The 24,352-nt window shown below is 39.4% G+C and overlaps 1 protein-coding gene across 5 annotated transcripts in view; it reads right to left on the bottom strand.

The window, feature by feature from the left end:
* Positions 1–24,352, bottom strand: part of LOC137273720 (cubilin-like) — a 493,514-nt gene that overhangs the window by 18,769 nt on the left and 450,393 nt on the right. For 4 of the 5 annotated variants that reach the window (XM_067806528.1, XM_067806525.1, XM_067806527.1 and 1 more), the window contains 31 exons: positions 22,489–22,776; positions 22,210–22,302; positions 21,762–21,986; positions 21,237–21,326; positions 18,890–19,141; positions 18,398–18,499; positions 17,975–18,244; positions 16,941–17,030; positions 16,513–16,782; positions 16,124–16,216; positions 15,733–16,026; positions 14,355–14,447; positions 13,587–13,874; positions 13,281–13,373; positions 12,949–13,173; positions 12,405–12,494; positions 10,180–10,431; positions 9,688–9,789; positions 9,265–9,534; positions 8,285–8,374; positions 7,857–8,126; positions 7,468–7,560; positions 7,077–7,370; positions 5,670–5,762; positions 4,902–5,189; positions 4,596–4,688; positions 4,264–4,488; positions 3,720–3,809; positions 1,317–1,568; positions 825–926; positions 402–671 (listed from right to left, as the gene is read on the bottom strand). In XM_067806528.1, the coding sequence (XP_067662629.1) occupies positions 402–671; positions 825–926; positions 1,317–1,568; positions 3,720–3,809; positions 4,264–4,488; positions 4,596–4,688; positions 4,902–5,189; positions 5,670–5,762; positions 7,077–7,370; positions 7,468–7,560; positions 7,857–8,126; positions 8,285–8,374; positions 9,265–9,534; positions 9,688–9,789; positions 10,180–10,431; positions 12,405–12,494; positions 12,949–13,173; positions 13,281–13,373; positions 13,587–13,874; positions 14,355–14,447; positions 15,733–16,026; positions 16,124–16,216; positions 16,513–16,782; positions 16,941–17,030; positions 17,975–18,244; positions 18,398–18,499; positions 18,890–19,141; positions 21,237–21,326; positions 21,762–21,986; positions 22,210–22,302; positions 22,489–22,525 (5,389 nt within the window). In that variant the 5' untranslated portion in view covers positions 22,526–22,776. The remainder of the gene's footprint in view (positions 1–401; positions 672–824; positions 927–1,316; positions 1,569–3,719; positions 3,810–4,263; positions 4,489–4,595; positions 4,689–4,901; positions 5,190–5,669; positions 5,763–7,076; positions 7,371–7,467; positions 7,561–7,856; positions 8,127–8,284; positions 8,375–9,264; positions 9,535–9,687; positions 9,790–10,179; positions 10,432–12,404; positions 12,495–12,948; positions 13,174–13,280; positions 13,374–13,586; positions 13,875–14,354; positions 14,448–15,732; positions 16,027–16,123; positions 16,217–16,512; positions 16,783–16,940; positions 17,031–17,974; positions 18,245–18,397; positions 18,500–18,889; positions 19,142–21,236; positions 21,327–21,761; positions 21,987–22,209; positions 22,303–22,488; positions 22,777–24,352) is intronic. The other variant, XM_067806529.1, reaches the window with a different exon arrangement.

The raw sequence follows: 24,352 nt of genomic DNA, 5'->3' as shown, positions 1-24,352 counted from the left end.
ACCAGAGTTATTTGTAGGGTCCATTTACACTTTCACGCGAGAAAGTTCGGATCAGCTGAAAACATAGTTTATTGTCTACATACGTTAAGGAGACTCATATTTCGGTATGATTTATTACATCGCATAAATACATTCGATATAGAAGGAAAAGTAAAATACGTGAAAACTAATATGTATATTTGTACGTATCTGACAAAATATGAAACTGTCTTGGGGAAAACAAGTATCAAAACTAATAAAGTACGGAGGACTAATTATCTATGTTTGAGAAAGGTGAAAATGCTATACAACCATGCCCTCTTGTTTTGCACGTCTGTTAAATGGATATTGACTGTTGTGTTCATGAAACTGTTATATCAAAATATCCCAAAAAACTAAAAGCCACGATACCATATACTCACAGCTACGATTGCCATACTGGTATCCACATAACGTCTCTTCGCCATTCATATCCACATAGTCTTTACATAGAGACGTGCTGTTGTCACGGTCCTCCAGTTGGAACAGGTTCAGGCTAAAGATGATTGTTTGACCCGCGGCGTCATCCCCCTTTATTGTGAAGATGCAGTGAGTGTTGTCGTTATAAGAACGACTGTACACTGACGTAGAGGCATAACCAGAGTAGCTGTTGATGTAGCCGGCATTGTTGGTCAGCGTTACATTGCATGAAACTGAAATGATTGCACTATTCAATGTCACTTATCAAACGAATACATGGTGATGAAAAGTGCAATTAATATGACGGTGAATACTCCATAACTCAGCATTTGTGGGACAATATATCTAGATAATCTTCACTAAACAAACTCTCATCTGTTACTTACCAGGTCTGGTGTTGAAATAGATATGATAGACTTCATTCGCTCCTGGGTCCGTTGCTGGAGAATGATGATACCTCACTGGCAGCTCAGGTCCGGCTGATGTAACTGCAAACATATGGCAAGTTATGATTTGTATGTTTGGAGAAGAAGGCAAAACATCAGATTTGTGTGAATTCAAGATGTCTTCAATATGCTTTTTATGTTCTAAAAGTAAAGATTATTCTGGGTTTCATGAGGCTCCCGTCAGCCAATCATGAATTGTTAGACTGAGTATCCATTCAGCCACACGCGATGGCATCAATCACAGGATGGTCTGCAACATAACCAATAATACATAGGTCACCGTCATATGGTTGGGATATTCCTTATGCCAGTGTTGAACAGGAAAACGAACAAAACTAAAACTCATTCTTCAATTTTCCATAGCTCCTCTGTTTTGCACAGAGATTATACACAAACTTTGAAAATATATTTCGACGCTTCTTTTGTACTTACAGTTGTATTCGCCGTAAACAGTTCCACAGTACTGAGTGTCATTGATCTCAACATAGCTGCCAGAACACGGATCGCTGCTGTTCACGAAGTTAAACGGCATGTAGAATGGACTGAAGTACATTGTTATCACAAAGGGGTAGTAGGGCGGACGAATGATGTATTCACAGTCCATGTCATGTTGGAGAGCAAGTCTTGACACAGAGTAAGAATCTATGCTCCCTGACGTTGTGCGATATACCTTGTCACATGTGTCTGCAATAAACAGATATAATGATATGTTATAACGGATGGGAAAGGTCATCCTGTGTGTTTTGTTTACTACAGATACTAACTGTAACAGAATCACAGACTAAACGACAGTAAAGATGTCCAAGGTACATTTTAATATTAAAAGGAGGGAGACAAGTAGGAATTTATTTTGAAAAGTCAATCACAATGACGTCACGAGTCCACAAGCGGGACAGGGGTCAAACGAGCATGTCAAAAGGTCAATAACGGGTATGTCCTCAATCGGCATTGAGAACGGCAGAGTATCGACGACGCATAGAGCCTATCAAACGTGCAAGGAAGGCTTGTTGTTGTCACGCAAGATTCTCTCAAGTTCAGTTGTCAAGTCAAGTTCTATTAAACCTGGACTCATCTGTAAAAACAACATTTCTCCACCAAAACAAGGGTATGTGGACATGATTTCGGCACCACATTTTGCTAGCTGTCAATGACGTTGTGTCAGAGAAGGTCGTATGGCGGGACGTTGTGGTCTGATCCCGTGATGACCTAAAGGTTGTTGAACTGTGTTGGGGTGAATACGGCGAAGTCCTGGGATGGTCTGGGCAGTCATCACTGCAGTCTGAAATATGTGGTGAAGATGGGTCGCCCCTATCCATCTGTCCTGTCTTGGCGTTTTTCACACGTGGACGTCCAGAATGTGGCCGATCGATGACATCATTTGTCGTCTTGTAGCGTCTCACCAGTACAGAAATGGTGTTTTGTTGGCAATGGAAATGTGCACCCTCTTGTTGTTGAGACATTCCCCATGGACCATCCAAATGGCCTCATGGTGTTCTGCAGACGGTAGCCTTGGCATGCTAAGCGTTTCAAAACCCGTTTAATGTTTTGAACGATCAGGAGTTGAGCTTAACAAAGTGACACTATTGTGTGGCATTCATTTGCTCTGTTTCTCTTTCCCGGAATGCACGTGCTACAATGAATTGCCCGTCTCAGGGACGAAACGACTGACGTCACGTAACGTGGCACGTTCATGCATGCTGGATACTAATCTCTGAGTTTAAAGCCTTTTGTGTCTACAAAGGTTTGATAAGTTTAGATTGTGAATTTTGATATGTCAGGTGCATATGCATTAAGTATTAAATAGATCCGAGCTAGGTCAAACAAATGTACTCTGCTAAGTAATCGCATCTGACTTGAACATGACATGACTTGACTTTAACCTCAATTACCTGAACACATCCATCATGTCAACAATTCAATCCTCACCATGTCCTAGGGCCAGATGCATGCATGTATCGGTGCACAAGCAAAGTGGTGAACGGCAAATGTATATTTATGGATGTTCACTTTTGTAGTATGAAAGACAAAGAGTTTTGGAGTATATTCTTACTCCTCCGCCTTATGAAAAAGTGAGTTGACACGCCGAAACGCTATGTCCCGCAGAGTACAGACGTTGACATCCATACATATACGCCCTTTATCATACAGTGGATAGTTTCCTCGCTCTCATAATGCCAATAGATATTTTCCGTTAGAGTCATATACGGATATCGATGCAAATTAGAGAGGTCATATGTAGCTTTGAAGTTCGACCACAGAAAATTCATGCCTGGTCATGATAGATGGAGTAGACTACAAGGCAGAGATAGAAATTCAAAGGCTTATGAAGATACCAACATCAGTTCCCCGACCAACTGAAAGCTTCAGGAGAGGATGACACAGGAATCCAGAAGCAACATTAAAGTGTATTTCTGGTTAAAAAAGGTAATGAAGGTTTCTGTAGTTCAACGCGTGTATGTCCTTATTTTCTTATTTTTCAAACGTCATACGTGCTGTATAAATTGAAGTTATGAATCAGGAATGAATTGTATGATAAATAGTTTATCACAAATGTGTGTTCTGGGATGGTGAATATTCTCTGATAGGAATAAAGACTATGTATTTAGCTCGCCATGACATACAGTGATTGTTCCTAGTGCAGAACATTAGCTGTCCAAAACCACACCCGTTTGATAACCAGTGTTTATGTGTATCAATAATAAATATCATTCCAAGACTTTAAGAAAGTGGTGTTGGAATAATTGCAGTCCAACTAACCAACAGATGGGACCAATTACATGAATTGTTAACAGACAAGGACAATATTATACTTGGCTAGCTTATTACATAACTTACAGTTGGTTACATGGTAGTCAACGTCCACACCTCGACCAGTTCCAATACTATCAGACACGAAGGTAATATTGATCCTTCCAGTCAAATGAACTAAAGGAAAGAAAACCAATTATAGAACAATTAACATAATTCACATGAGGGTTAATAAGTTGCTATTTTTCATTGCCTACACTTTACGGGTCTCTAAGACAGCGAATCGATATGTTCATGCATACACTCAGACAAACGTTATCGCAGGGAGCAATTCTAATTATCTGTTACTGTCCTGAAAGTTTTGTTATTCTAAACTGATCAAAAACGTGACATGCTCTTTTGAAAATGTGACCATATTTTCTCAGAAGGTCAGATGTATCTTCTTCTACAGATTACACTATTTGCTTACTGTTAACATTCATGGGACAAATACAAGAGTTAATGTTTTTGTGTTATTGGAACTTAGCATTGTTCCATTCTCTACACTTGATTAGCCATCGTTATCCTATGCTAGGATACAAATCATCTGCATCCATATGACGTCTTGGATGGGCATGAAATCATTACTCACATGATGTCTGTGTCAACCTGTATCCACAGAAACGTTGCCCGTTAATGATGAAGTAATCTCCACAAGGTACATCAAAGACCTTGACTGTGAAAGTAACGGTCTTGAGAGAATCTCCCAGGTCGAGGTAGTAAATGCACAAGGTGTCTGCTGAATAGGTCAGTCCACCATCACTCACAGGGGTGCGGATTGTACCACTATTCTGGTCGAGGTCCATTACACACGTGTCTGAAATGATCGTCCACATTTGTAACTTTTATGTCGACACATACATGTAAATATCCCTGGCCTGGGAAGAGTTCTACGTACATTTTACTAATAACAGAGTTACCTACTGTTAACGTAAGTGTAGGTGATGTTAACTCCACTCCTCTCAGTAGAGCGGTCACTGTGAAAGGTGATGTTCAGGTCGCTTTCAAAGATGTTGACTGAAAACAATGGAAAAAAATGCTTCCACTTTAATATCCATAACAGAAGAATATTTTGTCATCTCTTTGAAAATATAGAACATGTATGATCATTATAGAAATTCCGTGTGACTTAAATCGCAAGGTATAACTGCACAACTACCAGATTCTAGTTGTTGCAATTAGAGAAAATATCTTTCACAGTTGAGTGTTTGAATCGAATGTAGTACTGACATATGTAAGATATGGGTGAAGTCCTCGTTCCACACATCTTTGAGGAGAAGTAGCCGTGGTAGAGGATCTGCAGGTAGTCCATGCTGCAGGAGGTGGAGAAATAGTTACTGTAGTAGGAATAATATCTCTGCACATCGAACTCCTCCAGAGTGATGTTAACAATCCACGCCCGACCAGCTGGAGGCCTGATGGTGAACACACAGTCGAGGTTGGGAGAGTAGGTGGCACTGCCATTGCCACCAACCTGGATCTGTCCTTCGGTGTCTGTCAGGACCTGCATACAGCTGTCTGCAGAGGAAAATATCCGGGTATAAATTTACAAATTACGAATACACTAACAGAACAGGGCATCAGTCAGAGTGAACAGATTGTTTTGAAAACTGAAACAACACTACACATAATGTTGTTAGGAAGTGTTTATATCAACAGAACATTGTATAAATTGTACTGCATCGATTCTCTTACGATTCAGAAGACACGTGTGGTTCAAGAGTACAATCCAATGTATTCTGGTATAATCAAACCCGGCAGCTGTCAGAGAGCCTACACACACACGTGCGCGTACGCGCGCGCATACAGACACACACATACTAATTCACTTATGTGTACGTGGATGTACATATGCGTAGTCCCATAATCGCATACACGAAGTGAGCCGAATTCATTCAAAGAGGAGGGAGCGTTTCACTTTGGAAAGGTCATTGATTTCTTGTGCAATTTATGATTTTGACATGATTACAACCATTTCGATGTCAAATGGAGACTCACTTTCTTCAAATGAATAAGTCAACTCAAATCCACGCCTCTGTATAGAGCTGTCAGTGACGAAGTTAATTGTAAGGTTGCCATCAAATGTGCTATCTGAAATAAACAGAAAAAAACAGAAGTTTTTTTTCAGAATTTCACTTCAGGATGGAGGTGTAAATGTTATCATCATCATTAAACATCAAACAAAAGTAGTTGTTTCAAAACATTAACAGCTTTCATATGTAAACGTGTATGACATATTCATACAAAATCTTGATAAAATGAAAAGAGACTCAAGGATATAAATCAATGCATTCGTAAGTCAGTGTACCCAAAAGTCCAATGTTATTAAATGACTGTATCATAATATGACGTGGAAACCATGACATATATATAATTATAAACCTAACATGTGATGTGGTTTAAAAACACTTCACTGGATTGCAGAATCTTGAATGAATATAAATAGCCTTCTAATTCTGAAATTCAAAGTTTGTAGGCTACTCCCACTAGTTAAAACCACCTGACGACACACATGTTACTACGGCGATTTAAAGTTCTTAAATGTTGTATTCACCTGAGAGTCAGTAAAAATGCCGTTTTCGTATACAAGGGCAAACACATGCAAATATGAACTCATAATTATAAGGAATATATTTCAATTTACAATCAGTCAATCAGTTTATTGCATGAAGATCATAGGCCCATATACAAAATAGAAAGGCATAATGCGTAACATTACATCTTTTACCAATACAAACACATGATAAATGAATATAGCTTTAAGATGCTCTACAGGAAAGTATTCACTACAGTTTTGTAGCATCAATATTTGATTGCGGCCACTGAGGAAAATACATTTGCCTTAAATCCTTATATACAGGGCAGGGAAAAAATCATTCATTCTCTGGAGTATTACAGAATGGACAGAACCTTTGTAATTTTATAATAGATAAATATCTTCCTTGATTGAAAAAAAGATAAATCACTTAGGCCGAGTCTCAGGCTTATGAAAACATTAGGGATGTTTATATTGCGTAAGTTGCATAGATACGACTCAGGTTCAAGAAAAGATTTGAACTCACAATAACAATCACATCTTGAACTTACATGTAAAGATGAATGTTAGTCTTTGTTGAAAGTGGATTGTTGCGTGTTCTAACAGGATTGTTCTGTTCCGAAAGAGGCAGTTGTTCTGTTTGTTTGTTTGTTTAATATTGTTTTATGCACAGATAAGCAATATTCCAGCTGATCAGAGTTATACTTCATTAGTGGGCAGAATAATAGATTTATCTTGTATGGAAGCTATTGAAGCCTTAACAAAAAGACTAAAAGTAGAAAATGCTTTGTATAGAAGCTGTGGACAGGTAAAGATCTATTTGAACTGCAAACGAGGTTATTTGATCAAACAAGAATGTCACGACTTACAGAAGTACGTCCTTGGTGAGCTCATCCTGCCACACAATCTGCTGGTACCAGTCAGTCCCAAGAACCTGGTCTCCACGTAGTCATAGCTACATGACGTACTCAGACTGTAGGATGAGGAGTTGTAGTACGTTCTCTGAACGTCAAACTGAGAGTATGTGAGATTGAACCTGTATGGACCCTGTGTTGGAGGTCTGATGATATAGGTGCAGTTCAGATTACTTCTGTAGAGACCTGCACTGTAAACGGGACTCCTTATTCTGCCACTGGGGTCAGAGAACACCTGGTCACAACGATCTGAAAATGATACCATTGAATGCTTTCGGTATTCTCACTATTCTACATATATATATATTTGCATCACAGTACATTGCCAGATAAAGAGTGAAATTACCTTCCTCAATCGTGTAAGACACGTTGAACCCCGGCCTACTGATCTCGCTGTTTGTATGGAAAACCAGCTCAAACTGCCCGTCAGTTGTGTACCCTGAGGAATTAACACCACATCAGGTATACAATGTATGGGTCATTACACATAAAGAACATCAATAATGTAATGGGGAAATCAGATTGTGAGAGATTGAAGTAAGAATTATGTTAATGTTACAATAACCATGTAGTCAAATACACTGATTTTTCCCCGTGGGAGTCATCACCTAAAATAGGGAATTCTGTAATGATGCTGTTACATAAAAGCCTTTCATATTTCATACAATTAAACATGTTAAAGGAAATGTCAGAATGAAAATGTATGTGGAAAAACGATTAAAACGTTGTCCTCACAGGTAACTGTGGTTCCTGCAGCAACAAAACCACAATATCTCCCGGAAGTGTAGGAACCGCCGGAATAGTATACAAAGTCATTATGACAGTTTGTGGAACTGTACGATGAGGGTTCAAGGTCAAAGCTGTTGACAGTGACTGTGATCTTGGCCATGGTGTATGGGCTTGATAATGTATATCGGCAGTCAAGGTTGTTGTGATAGAACCCATTGCTTGCCACTGGACTGAGAAGAGTGCCTTCAGTTGAGGAGAGTGACACAATGCAACCATCTGTAACAAAAATGAATCACACTCAGCCAAAACTGATAACACTATTGTCGAAAAGGTTTACGTATTGTACCTCAAAACAGTGATTGGATCCAAGATTGATTACAGTTTCTGCGTTGTTATTTTGCACACATGAACATAACAAAAGTTGAAATAGTCACCTGGAACTATGTTGTAATGGATGTTGAAGCCCGTGTTTGTCTGACTATTGTCACTGACGAAGGTCACGACAAAAGTACCATCAAAACTGACTGTAAAAGAAATGCAGAGCCAATAGTCTTGAGCAAGTCAAAACATTGATTAGATCCAGATTTGTTTGACTAATTCACTTAACTGGATAAATAAATATCAATCAGTGTGATTTGATACCTGTAAGCACTTGTATATTGCATTACTACGTACAACGTGATTTGTCGTACAGCGAACTCTGACAAACGGAAATATCAAAACAATACTCCGTCGCTAGAAAACTTTGGAGGTGTGGTACGGAATTGATGTTTATCGAGATTATATCAATCTCATTGTATGTTAGAGAACTACACTGAATCAGGAAAAAAAACCACAATACAGGTGTAACCAGTGAGCCAGATGCATTGTGAATCAATTTACGACCTCATCAAACAGAGTCAGCCTGTGATTTCTTAGCCAAAATATAAAAATACGGTGGTAATAAAGTTTAAAATTAAACTTAACTTGTAAATAATCCTTTCTTAGAAAACAAGGAATTGGAATTCAGTGTCACCAGAGTTATTTGTAGGGTCCATTTTACACTTTCAGACGGGAAAATTAGGATCAGCTGAAAACTAGGTTATTGTCTACATAGGTTAAGGAGACTCATATTTCGGTATGATTTATTACATCGCATAAATATATTCGATATAGAAGGAAAAGTAAAATACGTGAAAACTAATATGTATATTTGTACGTATTTGACAAAATATGAAACTGTCTTGGGGAAAACAAGTATCAAAACTAATAAAGTACGGAGGACTAATTATCTATGTTTGAGAAAGGTGAAAATGCTATACAACCATGCCCTCTTGTTTTGCACGTCTGTTAAATGGATATTAACTGTTGTGTTCATGAAACTGTTATATCAAAATATCCCAAAAAACTGAAAGCCACGATACCATATACTCACAGCTACGATTGCCGTACTGGTATCCACATAACGTCTCTTCGCCATTCATATCCACATAGTCTTTACATAGAGACGTGCTGTTGTCACGGTCCTCCAGTTGGAACAGGTTCAGGCTAAAGATGATTGTTTGACCCGCGGCGTCATCCCCCTTTATTGTGAAGATGCAGTGAGTGTTGTCGTTATAAGAACGACTGTACACTGACGTAGAGGCATAACCAGAGTAGCTGTTGATGTAGCCGGCATTGTTGGTCAGCGTTACATTGCATGAAACTGAAATGATTGCACTATTCAATGTCACTTATCAAACGAATACATGGTGATGAAAAGTGCAATTAATATGACGGTGAATACTCCATAACTCAGCATTTGTGGGACAAAATATCTAGATGATCTTCACTAAACCAACTCTCATCTGTTACTTACCAGGTCTGGTGTTGAAATAGATATGATAGACTTCATTCGCTCCTGGGTTCGTTGTTGGAGAATGATGATACCTCACTGGCAGCTCAGGTCCGGCTGATGTAACTGCAAACATATGGCAAGTTATGATATGTATGTTTGGAGAAGAAGGCAAAACATCAGATTTGTGTGAATTCAAGATGTCTTCAACATGCTTTTTATGTTCTAAAAGTAAAGATTATTCTGGGTTTCATGAGGCTCCCGTCAGCCAATCATGAATTGTTAGACTGAGTATCCTTTCAGCTACACGCGATGGCATCAATCACAGGATGGTCTGCAACATAACCAATAATACATAGGTCACCGTCATATGGTTGGGATATTCCTTATGCCAGTGTTGAACAGGAAAACGAACAAAACTAAAACTCATTCTTCAATTTTCCATAGCTCCTCTGTTTTGCACAGAGATTATACACAAACTTTGAAAATATATTTCGACGCTTCTTTTGTACTCACAGTTGTATTCGCCGTAAACAGTTCCACAGTACTGAGTGTCATTGATCTCAACATAGCTGCCAGAACACGGATCGCTGCTGTTCACGAAGTTAAACGGCATGTAGAATGGACTGAAGTACATTGTTATCACAAAGGGGTAGTAGGGCGGACGAATGATGTATTCACAGTCCATGTCATGTTGGAGAGCAAGTCTTGACACAGAGTAAGAATCTATACTCCCTGACGTTGTGCGATATACCTTGTCACATGTGTCTGCAATAAACAGATATAATGATATGTTATAACGGATGGGAAAGGTCATCCTGTGTGTTTTGTTTACTACAGATACTAAATGTTACAGAACCACAGACTAGACAAGTCAGTGACAAGTCGGAATCTAAATTGAAAAATCAATCACAATGACGTCACGATTCCACAAGCGGGACAGGGGTCAAAGGAGCATGTCAAAAGGTCAATAACGGGTATGTCCTCAATCGGCATTGAGAACGGCAGAGTATCGACGACGCATAGAGCCTATCAAACGTGCAAGGAAGGCTTGTTGTTGTCACGCAAGATTCTCTCAAGTTCAGTTGTCAAGTCAAGTTCTATTAAACCTGGACTCATCTGTAAAAACAACATTTCTCCACCAAAACAAGGGTATGTGGACATGATTTCGGCACCACATTTTGCTAGCTGTCAATGACGTTGTGTCAGAGAAGGTCGTATGGCGGGACGTTGTGGTCTGATCCCGTGATGACCTAAAGGTTGTTGAACTGTGTTGGGGTGAATACGGCGAAGTCCTGGGTCCCAGACCGGGCAGTCATCACTGCAGTCTGAAATATGTGGTGAAGATGGGTCGGCCTTATCTGTCCTGTCTTGGCGTTTTCACACGTGAACGTCCAGGACGTGGCCGATTGATGACGTCATTTGTCGTCTTGTAGTGTCTCACCAGTGCAGAAACGGTGTTCGGGTGGCAGTGGAAATGTGCACCCTCTTGTTGTTGAGACATTCCCCATGGACCATCCTAGTGGGCTCATGGTGTTCTGCAGACGTTAGCCCTGGCATGCTAAGCGTTTCAAAACCCGTTTAATGTTTTGAACGATTAGGGGTTGAGCTTACCAAAGTGACAGTATTGTGTGGCATTCATTTGCTCTGTTTCTCTTTCCCGGAATGCACGCACCACAATGTATTGCCCGTCTCAGGGACGAAACGACTGACGTCACGTAACGTGGCACGTTCATGCATGCTGGATACATGTCACGAATCTCTGAGTTTAAAGCCTTTTGTGTCTACAAAGGTTTGATAAATTTAGATTTTAAAATTTTGTATGTCAGATGCATATACATTAAGCACTAAATAGATCCGAGCTAGGTCAAACAAATGTACTCTGCCATGTAAATGCATCTAATTTGAACATGACGTTAACCTCAATTACCTGAACACATCCATCATCTCAACAATTAAACACTCACCATGTCCTAGGGCCAAATGTATGCATGTATCAGTGCACAAGCCAAAATGGTGAACGGTAAATGTATATTCTTACTCCTCCACCTTATGAAGAACTGAGTAGACATGCCGAAACACTATGTCCCCCATAGTACAGACGTTGACGGCCGTGAGTACAGTACCGTCAGAGCTTTGAGGTCTGACGCCAGACAATTCATGCCTGGTCATGATAGATGGAGTAGACTACAAGGCAGAGATAGAAATTCAAAGGCTTATGAAGATACCAACATCAGTTCCCCGACCAACTGAAATCTTTAGGAGAAGACGACACAGAAATCCAGGAGCAACATTAAAGTGTATTTGTGGTTATAAAAGGTAATGAAGGTTTCTGTAGTTCCACGCGTGTTTGAAAAAAATAAGAAAATACGAACAAACGTCATACGTGCTGCATATTTTTAAAGGTTATAAACCAGGAATGAATCGTATGATAAATAGGTTATCACAACCGTGTGTTGGAATGGTATATATTCTTTGAAAGGAATAAAGACTATGTATTTAGCTCGGCATGACATACAGTGATTGTTCCTAGTGCAGAACATTAACTGACCAAAAACACACCCGCTTGATAACCAGTGTTTATGTGTATCAGTTATAGATATCATTCCAAGACTTTAAGAAAGTGGTGTTGGAATAATTTGAGTCCAACTAACCAACAGATGGGACCTTTGTGACACTATACATGAATTGTTAACAGACAAGGACAATATTATACTTGGCTAGCTTATTACATAACTTACAGTTGGTTACATGGTAGTCAACGTCCACACCTCGACCAGTTCCAATACTATCAGACACGAAAGTAATATTGATCCTTCCAGTCAAATGAACTAAAGGAAAGAAAACCAATTATAGAACAATTAACATAATTCACATGAGGGTTAATAAGTTGCTATTTTTCATTGCCTACACTTCACGGGTCTCTAAGACAGCGAATCGATATGTTCATGCATACACTCAGACAAACGTTATCGCAGGGAGCAATTCTAATTATCTGTTACTGTCCTGAAAGTTTTGTTATTCTAAACTGATCAAAAACGTGACATGCTCTTTTGAAAATGTGACCATATTTTCTCAGAAGGTCAGATGTATCTTCTTCTACAGATTACACTATTTGCTTACTGTTAACATTCATGGGACAAATACAAGAGTTAATGTTTTTGTGTTATTGGAACTTAGCATTGTTCCATTCTCTACACTTGATTAGCCATCGTTATCCTATGCTAGGATACAAATCATCTGCATCCATATGAAGTCTTGGATGGGCATGAAATCATTACTCACATGATGTCTGTGTCAACCTGTATCCACAGAAACGTTGCCCGTTAATGATGAAGTAATCTCCACAAGGTACATCAAAGACCTTGACTGTGAAAGTAACGGTCTTGAGAGAATCTCCCAGGTCGAGGTAGTAAATGCACAAGGTGTCTGCTGAATAGGTCAGTCCACCATCACTCACAGGGGTGCGGATTGTACCACTATTCTGGTCGAGGTCCATTACACACGTGTCTGAAATGATCGTCCACATTTGTAACTTTTATGTCGACACATACATGTAAATATCCCTGGCCTGGGAAGAGTTCTACGTACATTTTACTAATAACAGAGTTACCTACTGTTAACGTAAGTGTAGGTGATGTTAACTCCACTCCTCTCAGTAGAGCTGTCACTGTGAAAGGTGATGTTCAGGTCGCTTTCAAAGATGTTGACTGAAAACAATGGAAAAAAATGCTTCCACTTTAATATCCATAACAGAAGAATATTTTGTCATCTCTTTGAAAATATAGAACATGTATGATCATTATAGAAATTCCGTGTGACTTAAATCGCAAGGTATAACCGCACAACTACCAGATTCTAGTTGTTGCAATTAGAGAAAATATCTTTCACAGTTGAGTGTTTGAATCGAATGTAGTACTGACATATGTAAGATATGGGTGAAGTCCTCGTTCCACACATCTTTGAGGAGAAGTAGCCGTGGTAGAGGATCTGCAGGTAGTCCATGCTGCAGGAGGTGGAGAAATAGTTACTGTAGTAGGAATAATATCTCTGCACATCGAACTCCTCCAGAGTGATGTTAACGATCCACGCCCGACCAGCTGGAGGCCTGATGGTGAACACACAGTCGAGGTTGGGAGAGTAGGTGGCACTGCCATTGCCACCAACCTGGATCTGTCCTTCGGTGTCTGTCAGGACCTGCATACAGCTGTCTGCAGAGGAAAATATCCGGGTATAAATTTACAAATTACGAATACACTAACAGAACAGGGCATCAGTCAGAGTGAACAGATTGTTTTGAAAACTGAAACAACACTACACATAATGTTGTTAGGAAGTGTTTATATCAACAGAACATTGTATAAATTGTACTGCATAGATTCTCTTACGATTCAGAAGACACGCGTGGTTCAAGAGTACAATCCAATGTATTCTGGTATAATCCAACCCGGCAGCTGTCAGAGAGCCTACACACACACGTGCGCGTACGCGCGCGCATACAGACACACACATACTAATTCACTTATGTGCACGTGGATGTGCATATGCATAGTCCCATAATCGCATACACGAAGTGAGCCGAATTCATTCAAAGAGGAGGGAGCGTTTCACTTTGGAAAGGTCATTGATTTCTTGTGCAATTTATGATTTTGACATGATTACAACCATTTCGATGTCAAATGGAGACTCACTTTCTTCAAATGAATAAGTCAACTCAAATCCACGCCTCTGTATAGAGCTGTCAGTGACGAAGTTAATTGTAAGGTTGCCATCAAATGTGCTATCTGAAATAAACAGGAAAAAACAGAAGTTTTTTTCAGAATTTCACTTCAGGATGGAGGTGTAAATGTTATCATCATCATTAAACATCAAACAAAAGTAATTGTTTCAAAACATTAACAGCTTTCATATGTAAATGTGTATGACATATTCATACAAAATCTTGATAAAATGAAAAGAGATTTAAAGATATATATCAATGCATTTGTAAGTCAGTGTACTGTATCATAATATGACGTGGAAACCATGGCATACATATAATTATAAACCTAACATGCGATGTGGTTTAAAAACACTTCACTGGATTGTAGAATCTTGAATGAATGTAGATAGCCTTCTAATTCTGAAATTCAAAGTTTGTAGGCTACTCCCACTAGTTAAAACCACCTGACGACACACATGTTACTACGGCGATTTAAAGTTCTTAAATGTTGTATTCACCTGAGAGTCAGTAATGCCGTTTTCGTATACAAGGGCAAACACATGCAAATATGAACTCATAATTATAAGGAATATATTTCAATTTACAATCAGTCAATCAGTTTATTGCATGAAGATCATAGGCCCATATACAAAATAGAAAGGCATAATGCGTAACATTACATCTTTTACCAATACAAACACATGATAAATGAATATAGCTTTAAGATGCTCTACAGGAAAGTATTCACTACAGTTTTGTAGCATCAATATTTGATTGCGGCCACTGAGGAAAATACATTTGCCTTAAATCCTTATATACAGGGCAGGGAAAAAAATCATTCATTCTCTGGAGTATTACAGAATGGACAGAACCTTTGTAATTTTATAATAGATAAATATCTTCCTTGATTGAAAAAAAGATAAATCACTTAGGCCGAGTCTCAGGCTTATGAAAACATTAGGGATGTTTATATTGCGTAAGTTGCATAGATACGACTCAGGTTCAAGAAAAGATTTGAACTCACAATAACAATCACATCTTGAACTTACATGTAAAGATGAATGTTAGTCTTTGTTGAAAGTGGATTGTTGCGTGTTCTAACAGGATTGTTCTGTTCCGAAAGAGGCAGTTGTTCTGTTTGTTTGTTTGTTTAATATTGTTTTATGCACAGATAAGCAATATTCCAGCTGATCAGAGTTATACTTCATTAGTGGGCAGAATAATAGATTTATCTTGTATGGAAGCTATTGAAGCCTTAACAAAAAGACTAAAAGTAGAAAATGCTTTGTATAGAAGCTGTGGACAGGTAAAGATCTATTTGAACTGCAAACGAGGTTATTTGATCAAACAAGAATGTCACGACTTACAGAAGTACGTCCTTGGTGAGCTCATCCTGCCACACAATCTGCTGGTACCAGTCAGTCCCAAGAACCTGGTCTCCACGTAGTCATAGCTACATGACGTACTCAGACTGTAGGATGAGGAGTTGTAGTACGTTCTCTGAACGTCAAACTGAGAGTATGTGAGATTGAACCTGTATGGACCCTGTGTTGGAGGTCTGATGATATAGGTGCAGTTCAGATTACTTCTGTAGAGACCTGCACTGTAAACGGGACTCCTTATTCTGCCACTGGGGTCAGAGAACACCTGGTCACAACGATCTGAAAATGATACCATTGAATGCTTTCGGTATTCTCACTATTCTACATATATATATATTTGCATCACAGTACATTGCCAGATAAAGAGTGAAATTACCTTCCTCAATCGTGTAAGACACGTTGAACCCCGGCCTACTGATCTCGCTGTTTGTATGGAAAACCAGCTCAAACTGCCCGTCAGTTGTGTACCCTGAGGAATTAACACCACATCAGGTATACAATGTATGGGTCATTACACATAAAGAACATCAATAATGTAATGGGGAAATCAGATTGTGAGAGATTGAAGTAAGAATTATGTTAATGTTACAATAACCATGTAGTCAAATACACTGATTTTTCCCCGTGGGAGTCATCACCTAAAATAGGGAATTCTGTAATGATGCTGTTACATAAAAGCCTTTCATATTTCATACAATTAAACATGCTAAAGGAAATGTCAGAATGAAAATGTATGTGGAAAAACGATTAAAACGTTGTCCTCACAGATAACAGTGGTTCCTGCAGCAACAAAACCACAATATCTCCCGGAAGTGTAGGAACCGCCGGAATAGTATACAAAGTCATTATGACAGTTTGTGGAACTGTACGATGAGGGTTCAAGGTCAAATCTGTTGACAGTGACTGTGATCTTGGCCATGGTGTATGGGCTAGATAATGTATATCGGCAGTCAAGATTGTTGTGATACAGCCCATTGCTTGCCACTGGACTGAGAAGAGTGCCTTCAGTTGAGGAGAGTGACACAATGCAACCATCTGTAACAAAAGTGAATCACACTCAGCCAAAACTGATAACACTATTGTCGAAAAGGTTTACGTATTGTACCTCAAAACAGTGATTGGATCCAAGATTGATTACAGTTTCTGCGTTGTTATTTTGCACACATGAACATAACAAAAGTTGAAATAGTCACCTGGAACTATGTTGTAATGGATGTTGAAGCCCGTGTTTGTCTGACTATTGTCACTGACGAAGGTCACGACAAAAGTACCATCAAAACTGACTGTAAAAGAAATGCAGAGCCAATAGTCTTGAGCAAGTCAAACCATTGATTACAGAACAGTCTCGTTCCCTGTGCACTGGGTTCCGTCCCAATGCGCAACTTCGTGCGATAACTAGTCCAGATTTGTTTGACTAATTCACTTAACTGGATACATAAATATCAATCAGTGTGATTTGATACCTGTAAGCACTTGTATATTGCATTACTACGTACAACGTGATTTGTCGTACAGCGAACTCTGACAAACGGAAATATCAAAACAATACTCCGTCGCTAGAAAACTTTGGAGGTGTGGTGCGGAATTGATGTTTATCGAGATTATATCAATCTCATTGTATGTTAGAGAACTACACTGAATCAGGAAAAAAAACCACAATACAGGTGTAACCAGTGAGCCAGATGCATTGTGAATCAATTCATCAAACAGAGTCAGCCTGTGATTTCTTAGCCAAAATATAAAAATACGGTGGTAATAAAGTTTAAAATTAAACTTAACTTGTAAATAATCCTTTCTTAGAAAACAAGGAATTGGAATTCAGTGTCACCAGAGTTATTTGTAGGGTCCATTTTACACTTTCAGACGGGAAAATTAGGATCAGCTGAAAACTAGGTTATTGTCTACATAGGTTAAGGAGACTCATATTTCGGTATGATTTATTACATCGCATAAATATATTCGATATAGAAGGAAAAGTAAAATACGTGAAAACTAATATGTATATTTGTACGTATCTGACAAAATATGAAACTGTCTTGGGGAAAACAAGTATCAAAACTAATAAAGTACGGAGGACTAATTATCTATGTCTGAGAAAGGTGAAAATGCTATACAACCATGCCCTCTTGTTTTGCACGTCTGTTAAATGGATATTGACTGTTGTGTTCATGAAACTGTTATATCAAAATATCCCAAAAAACTGAAAGCCACGATACCATATACTCACAGCTACGATTGCCGTACTGGTATCCACATAACGTCTCTTCGCCATTCATATCCACATAGTCTTTACAGAGAGACGTGCTGTTGTCACGGTCCTCCAGTTGGAACAGGTTCAGGCTAAAGATGATTGTTTGACCCGCGGCGTCATCCCCCTTTATTGTGAAGATGCAGTGAGTGTTGTCGTTATAAGAACGACTGTACACTGACGTAGAGGCATAACCAGAGTAGCTGTTGATGTAGCCGGCATTGTTGGTCAGCGTTACATTGCATGAAACTGAAATGATTGCACTATTCAATGTCACTTATCAAACGAATACATGGTGATGAAAAGTGCAATTAATATGACGGTGAATACTCCATAACTCAGCATTTGTGGGACAAAATATCTAGATAATCTTCACTAAACCAACTCTCATCTGTTACTTACCAGGTCTGGTGTTGAAATAAATATGGTAGACTTCATTCACTCCTGGGTTCGTTGTTGGAGAATGATGATACCTCACTGGCAGCTCAGGTCCGGCTGATGTAACTGCAAACATATGGCAAGTTATGATTTGTATGTTTGGAGAAGAAGGCAAAACATCAGATTTGTGTGAATTCAAGATGTCTTCAACATGCTTTTTATGTTCTAAAAGTAAAGATTATTCTGGGTTTCATGAGGCTCCCGTCAGCCAATCATGAATTGTTAGACTGAGTATCCATTCAGCCACACGCGATGGCATCAATCACAGGATGGTCTGCAACATAACCAATAATACATAGGTCACCGTCATATGGTTGGGATATTCCTTATGCCAGTGTTGAACAGGAAAACGAACAAAACTAAAACTCATTCTTCAATTTTCCATAGCTCCTCTGTTTTGCACAGAGATTATACACAAACTTTGAAAATATATTTCGACGCTTCTTTTGTACTCACAGTTGTATTCGCCGTAAACAGTTCCACAGTACTGAGTGTCATTGATCTCAACATAGCTGCCAGAACACGGATCGCTGCTGTTCACGAAGTTAAACGGCATGTAGAATGGACTGAAGTACATTGTTATCACAAAGGGGTAGTAGGGTGGACGAATGATGTATTCACAGTCCATGTCATGTTGGAGAGCAAGTCTTGACACAGAGTAAGAATCCATACTCCCTGACGTTGTGCGATATACCTTGTCACATGTGTCTGCAATAAACAGATATAATGATATGTTATAACGGATGGGAAAGGTCATCCTGTGTGTTTTGTTTACTACAGATACTAGCTGTAACAGAACCACAGACTAAACGACAGACCATGGAACAATCTGTCCGAAACTATAGTAGCCACATAAAGAATTGTGTATTGTCAAACTATTATCCCAGTTGATAAGTACGGTAAAGATGTCCAAGGTACATATAAAATTTAATGGAGGGAGACAAACTGGAATTCAAATTGAAAAGTCAATCACAATGACGTCACGAGTCCACAAGCGGGACAGGGGTCAAACGTACATGTCACAAAGTCAATAACGGGTATGTCCTCAATCGGCATTGAGAACGGCAGAGTATCGACGACGCATAGAACCTATCAAACCTGCAAGGAAGGCTTGTTGTTGTCACGCAAGATTCTCTCAAGTTCAGTTGTCAAGTCAAGTTCTATTAAACCTGGACTCATCTGTAAAAACAACATTTCTCCACCAAAACAAGGGTATGTGGACATGATTTCGGCACCACATTTTGCAAGCTGTCAATGACGTTGTGTCAGAGAAGGTCGTATGGCGGGACGTTGTGGTCTGATCCCGTGATGACCTAAAGGTTGTTGAACTGTGTTGGGGTGAATACGGCGAAGTCCTGGGATGGTCTGGGCAGTCATCACTGCAGTCTGAAATATGTGGTGAAGATGGGTCGCCCCTATCCATCTGTCCAGTCTTGGCGTTTTCACACGTGGACGTCCAGAATGTGGCCGATTGATGACGTCATTTGTCGTCTTGTAGTGTCTCACCAGTGCAGAAAGGGTGTTCTGGTGGCAGTGGAAATGTGCACCCTCTTGTTGTTGAGACATTCCCCATGGACCATCCTAGTGGGCTCATGGTGTTCTGCAGACGTTAGCCCTGGCATGCTAAGCGTTTCAAAACCCGTTTAATGTTTTGAACGATTAGGGGTTGAGCTTACCAAAGTGACACTATTGTGTAGCATTCATTTGCTCTGTTTCTCTTTCCCGGAATGCACGCACCACAATGTATTGCCCGTCTCAGGGACGAAACGACTGACGTCACGTAACGTGGCACGTTCATGCATGCTGGATATATGTCACGAATCTCTGAGTTTAAAGCCTTTTGTGTCTACAAAGGTTTGATAAATTTAGATTTTAAAATTTTGTATGTCAGATGCATATACATTAAACACTAAATAGATCCGAGCTAGGTCAAACAAATGTACTCTGCCATGTAAATGCACCTTATTTGAACATGACGTTAACCTCAGTTACCTGAACACATCCATCATCTCAACAATTAAACACTCACCATGTCCTAGGGCCAAATGTTTGCATGTATCAGTGCACAAGCCAAAATGGTGAACGGTAAATGTATATTCTTACTCCTCCACCTTATGAAGAACTGAGTAGACATGCCGAAACACTATGTCCCCCATAGTACAGACGTTGACGGCCGTGAGTACAGTACCGTCAGAGCTTTGAGGTCTGACGCCAGACAATTCATGCCTGGTCATGATAGATGGAGTAGACTACAAGGCAGAGATAGAAATTCAAAGGCTTATGAAGATACCAACATCAGTTCCCCGACCAACTGAAATCTTTAGGAGAAGACGACACAGAAATCCAGGAGCAACATTAAAGTGTATTTGTGGTTATAAAAGGTAATGAAGGTATCTGTAGTTCCACGCGTGTTTGAAAAAAATAAGAAAATACGAACAAACGTCATACGTGCTGCATATTTTTAAAGGTTATAAACCAGGAATGAATCGTATGATAAATAGGTTATCACAACCGTGTGTTGGAATGGTATATATTCTTTGAAAGGAATAAAGACTATGTATTTAGCTCGGCATGACATACAGTGATTGTTCCTAGTGCAGAACATTAACTGACCAAAAACACACCCGCTTGATAACCAGTGTTTATGTGTATCAGTTATAGATATCATTCCAAGACTTTAAGAAAGTGGTGTTGGAATAATTTGAGTCCAACTAACCAACAGATGGGACCTTTGTGAGACTATACATGAATTGTTAACAGACAAGGACAATATTATACTTGGCTAGCTTATTACATAACTTACAGTTGGTTACATGGTAGTCAACGTCCACACCTCGACCAGTTCCAATACTATCAGACACGAAGGTAATATTGATCCTTCCAGTCAAATGAACTAAAGGAAAGAAAACCAATTATAGAACAATTAACATAATTCACATGAGGGTTAATAAGTTGCTATTTTTCATTGCCTACACTTCACGGGTCTCTAAGACAGCGAATCGATATGTTCATGCATACACTCAGACAAACGTTATCGCAGAGAACAATTCTGATTATCTGTTACTGTCCTGAAAGTTTTGTTATTCTAAACTGATCAAAAACGTAACATGCTCTTTTGAAAATGTGACCAAGTTTTGTTATTCTAAACTGATCACTATTTGCTTACTGTTAACTTTCATGGGACAAATACAAGAGTTAATGTTTTTGTGTTATTGGAACTTAGCATTGTTCCATTCTCTACACTTGATTAGCCATCGTTATCCTATGCTAGGATACAAATCATCTGCATCCATATGAAGTCTTGGATGGGCATGAAAACATTACTCACATGATGTCTGTATCAACCTGTATCCACAGAAACGTTGCCCGTTAATGATGAAGTAATCTCCACAAGGTACATCAAAGACCTTGACTGTGAAAGTAACGGTCTTGAGAGAATCTCCCAGGTCGAGGTAGTAAATACAGAAGGTGTCTGCTGAATAGGTCAGTCCACCATCACTCACAGGGGTGCGGATTGTACCACTATTCTGGTCGAGGTCCATCACACAGGTGTCTGAAATAATCAGATATTATGATCTACATTTGTAACTTTTATGTCGGCATTTGATACATGTACGCATCTCTGATCTGGAGAGAACTCTACATACATTCCTCTAAAAGCAGATATGGTTGGACATAACAATGGACTTGATAAATATCTAGCCCCTGTACATTGTGTGTGTATATTGTGTATTACGTTTCCAACTTGCCCACAGGTTACTTTGAACGTTCCTTACTGTTCATGTAAGCGTAGGTGATGTTAACTCCTCTCCTCTCAGTAGAGCTATCACTGTGAAAGGTGATGTTCAGGTCGCTTTCAAAGATGTTGACTGAAAACAGAGGAATAAAATACTAATATCCATGACGCAACAACATATAGTCATTCTTTATTTTTATGGAATGCATGTCGTGGTCACAGACGCTACTGTATTATTCTCTATTGTGTTTATTGAAGCAGCACGGAACGTCACGATGGTGCCTTTCACTAATTACTGTTCCAATCGAATTGTACTCACATTTGTAAGATACGGGTGAAGAGCTCGTTCCACACATTCTGGAAGAGGAGTAACCGTCAGTGAGAATCTGCAGGTAGTCATAGCTGCAGGAGTTGGAAAAATAGTTGCTGGAGTAGGAATAATGTCTCTGCACATCGAACTCTTTCAGAGTGATGTTAACAACCCACGGACCACTTGCTGGAGGCCTGATGGTGAACACACAGTCGAGGTTGGGAGAGTAGGTGGCACTGCCATTGCCACCAACCTGGATCTGTCCTTCCGTGTCTGTTAGGACCTGGTAACAGCTGTCTGTAGAAGAAGAGATTTGGCCATAAAAGTACGTCTCTATGTTCATTTTCAAATAAGCAAGATCTGTATGTCTAATAAAGGAACAGCATCTACAACAGAAGTTAAATAATTACGGTAAATGTTGTGCGTACAAGTGCGTGTGTAGGGGTCACAAGGGAAACACGAAAACGTTACATGTTGTCTTTTGTCATTATTGGATATCTGAGGCAACAGCTTTCATTAGTTAACTCTTGTTTTTCGATTTTTAGTCGGCGTTTGATGCAGAGCTCGTATTCGCAACGGAAGCGCTGCATTCCAACGTTCTACGCATGTGCTGTATCTTGCTCAAATTCGTCGTTAGATGCTGCAGATTGTTTGCAATTATGCAATATCTTGAAGATGTTGAGAGTTGTTAAATAACGTAATGATCGTGCCTTTCCCGCAAAGGTCTGCAACTGCTAAACCATACACGAGGCGCGATCAGAAAACGATACAAATGCTGTTATTTTTATGCTTCAATTTTCGACATATGATCTCTCAAGCTCAAGCAGTTTAGTTTTATTGAGTTCCAGCTTCACAATCCTCAATTTGTTTCACCGTTTTACTGAAAATCTACAATAAATGCATCACACACTACAGGAAACAAAATATGCAAGAAATATTTTGTGCCTTTTAGATTGATAGCAGTCCCCTAGAATCACACTTAGATAATAAAATTTAAAAAAAGCAATGTGAAATTACAATCGCGAGTTAAAATGACTCCCTCTTTCATGTTCCCTGCAAGAGACTGTTTTGAGACACTACTCATTTGCTTTTATATGACGTAATTATAAGGACATAACTCATTGTACTGTTTTCATTTATTCATACATGATGCCAAGGGTCCAAACTAAAAACTGAATGGCCACACAGGTGCATCTCACAATATCTTGTAACCAGTACCAATTTGAATATCTGGACACAATGTTTAAGGAAGATTGAAATGGGGGTGTCCGTAAAAACAGACGTCTCCTAAATATGAAATAAGCAGTCCAGATCTGTGACTGTTGATTAGCCATCCATGGGTGAATGCCATCAAGTATCATGCACATGACCAACTTGGGATCGCGAAAGTCAATCGTAGCGAAACCAAAATTGCGTCTCCCAGTACTCTTTGCGAAGAAGAGGAGCGACCATTTCACTGTAAGCGTGTTTTTCGAGACTGCTCACAGATGCAAGATGTATGTCTGTGTCTATATATCATCTTATTGTGCTTGTGGTGAAGTACAGAATGCCTCATCACGCCTTGGTCGACAAGGTTCAGCCACATATTATGTCAGGTACCCAGCGTTCACGACGCACATGCTCCTAAAATTCCCCTTAGGTTATTGGAATATCTAAAGCAAGGTTAGAGAAAGGGAGAATCTTCGTACCTCGCATGTTCACAATCGCATATTTGGCGTTAGATTGATATTAGATCAAACTGGTTAGTGGAACGGCATCCAGGGTACAAAAGACTTCTGTGCACTTTTGTTCCATACTCATGGGATTGGGGTTCATCACAGCGCGCTTAGAATAAAACCATGGTTGGAAGATTTTACAATTGTTATGTTTTGTT

This window comes from Haliotis asinina, chromosome 2, assembly GCF_037392515.1.
Source record: "Haliotis asinina isolate JCU_RB_2024 chromosome 2, JCU_Hal_asi_v2, whole genome shotgun sequence".
Taxonomy (NCBI): domain Eukaryota; kingdom Metazoa; phylum Mollusca; class Gastropoda; order Lepetellida; family Haliotidae; genus Haliotis; species Haliotis asinina.
This window is presented reverse-complemented; position numbering and strand designations above follow the sequence as displayed.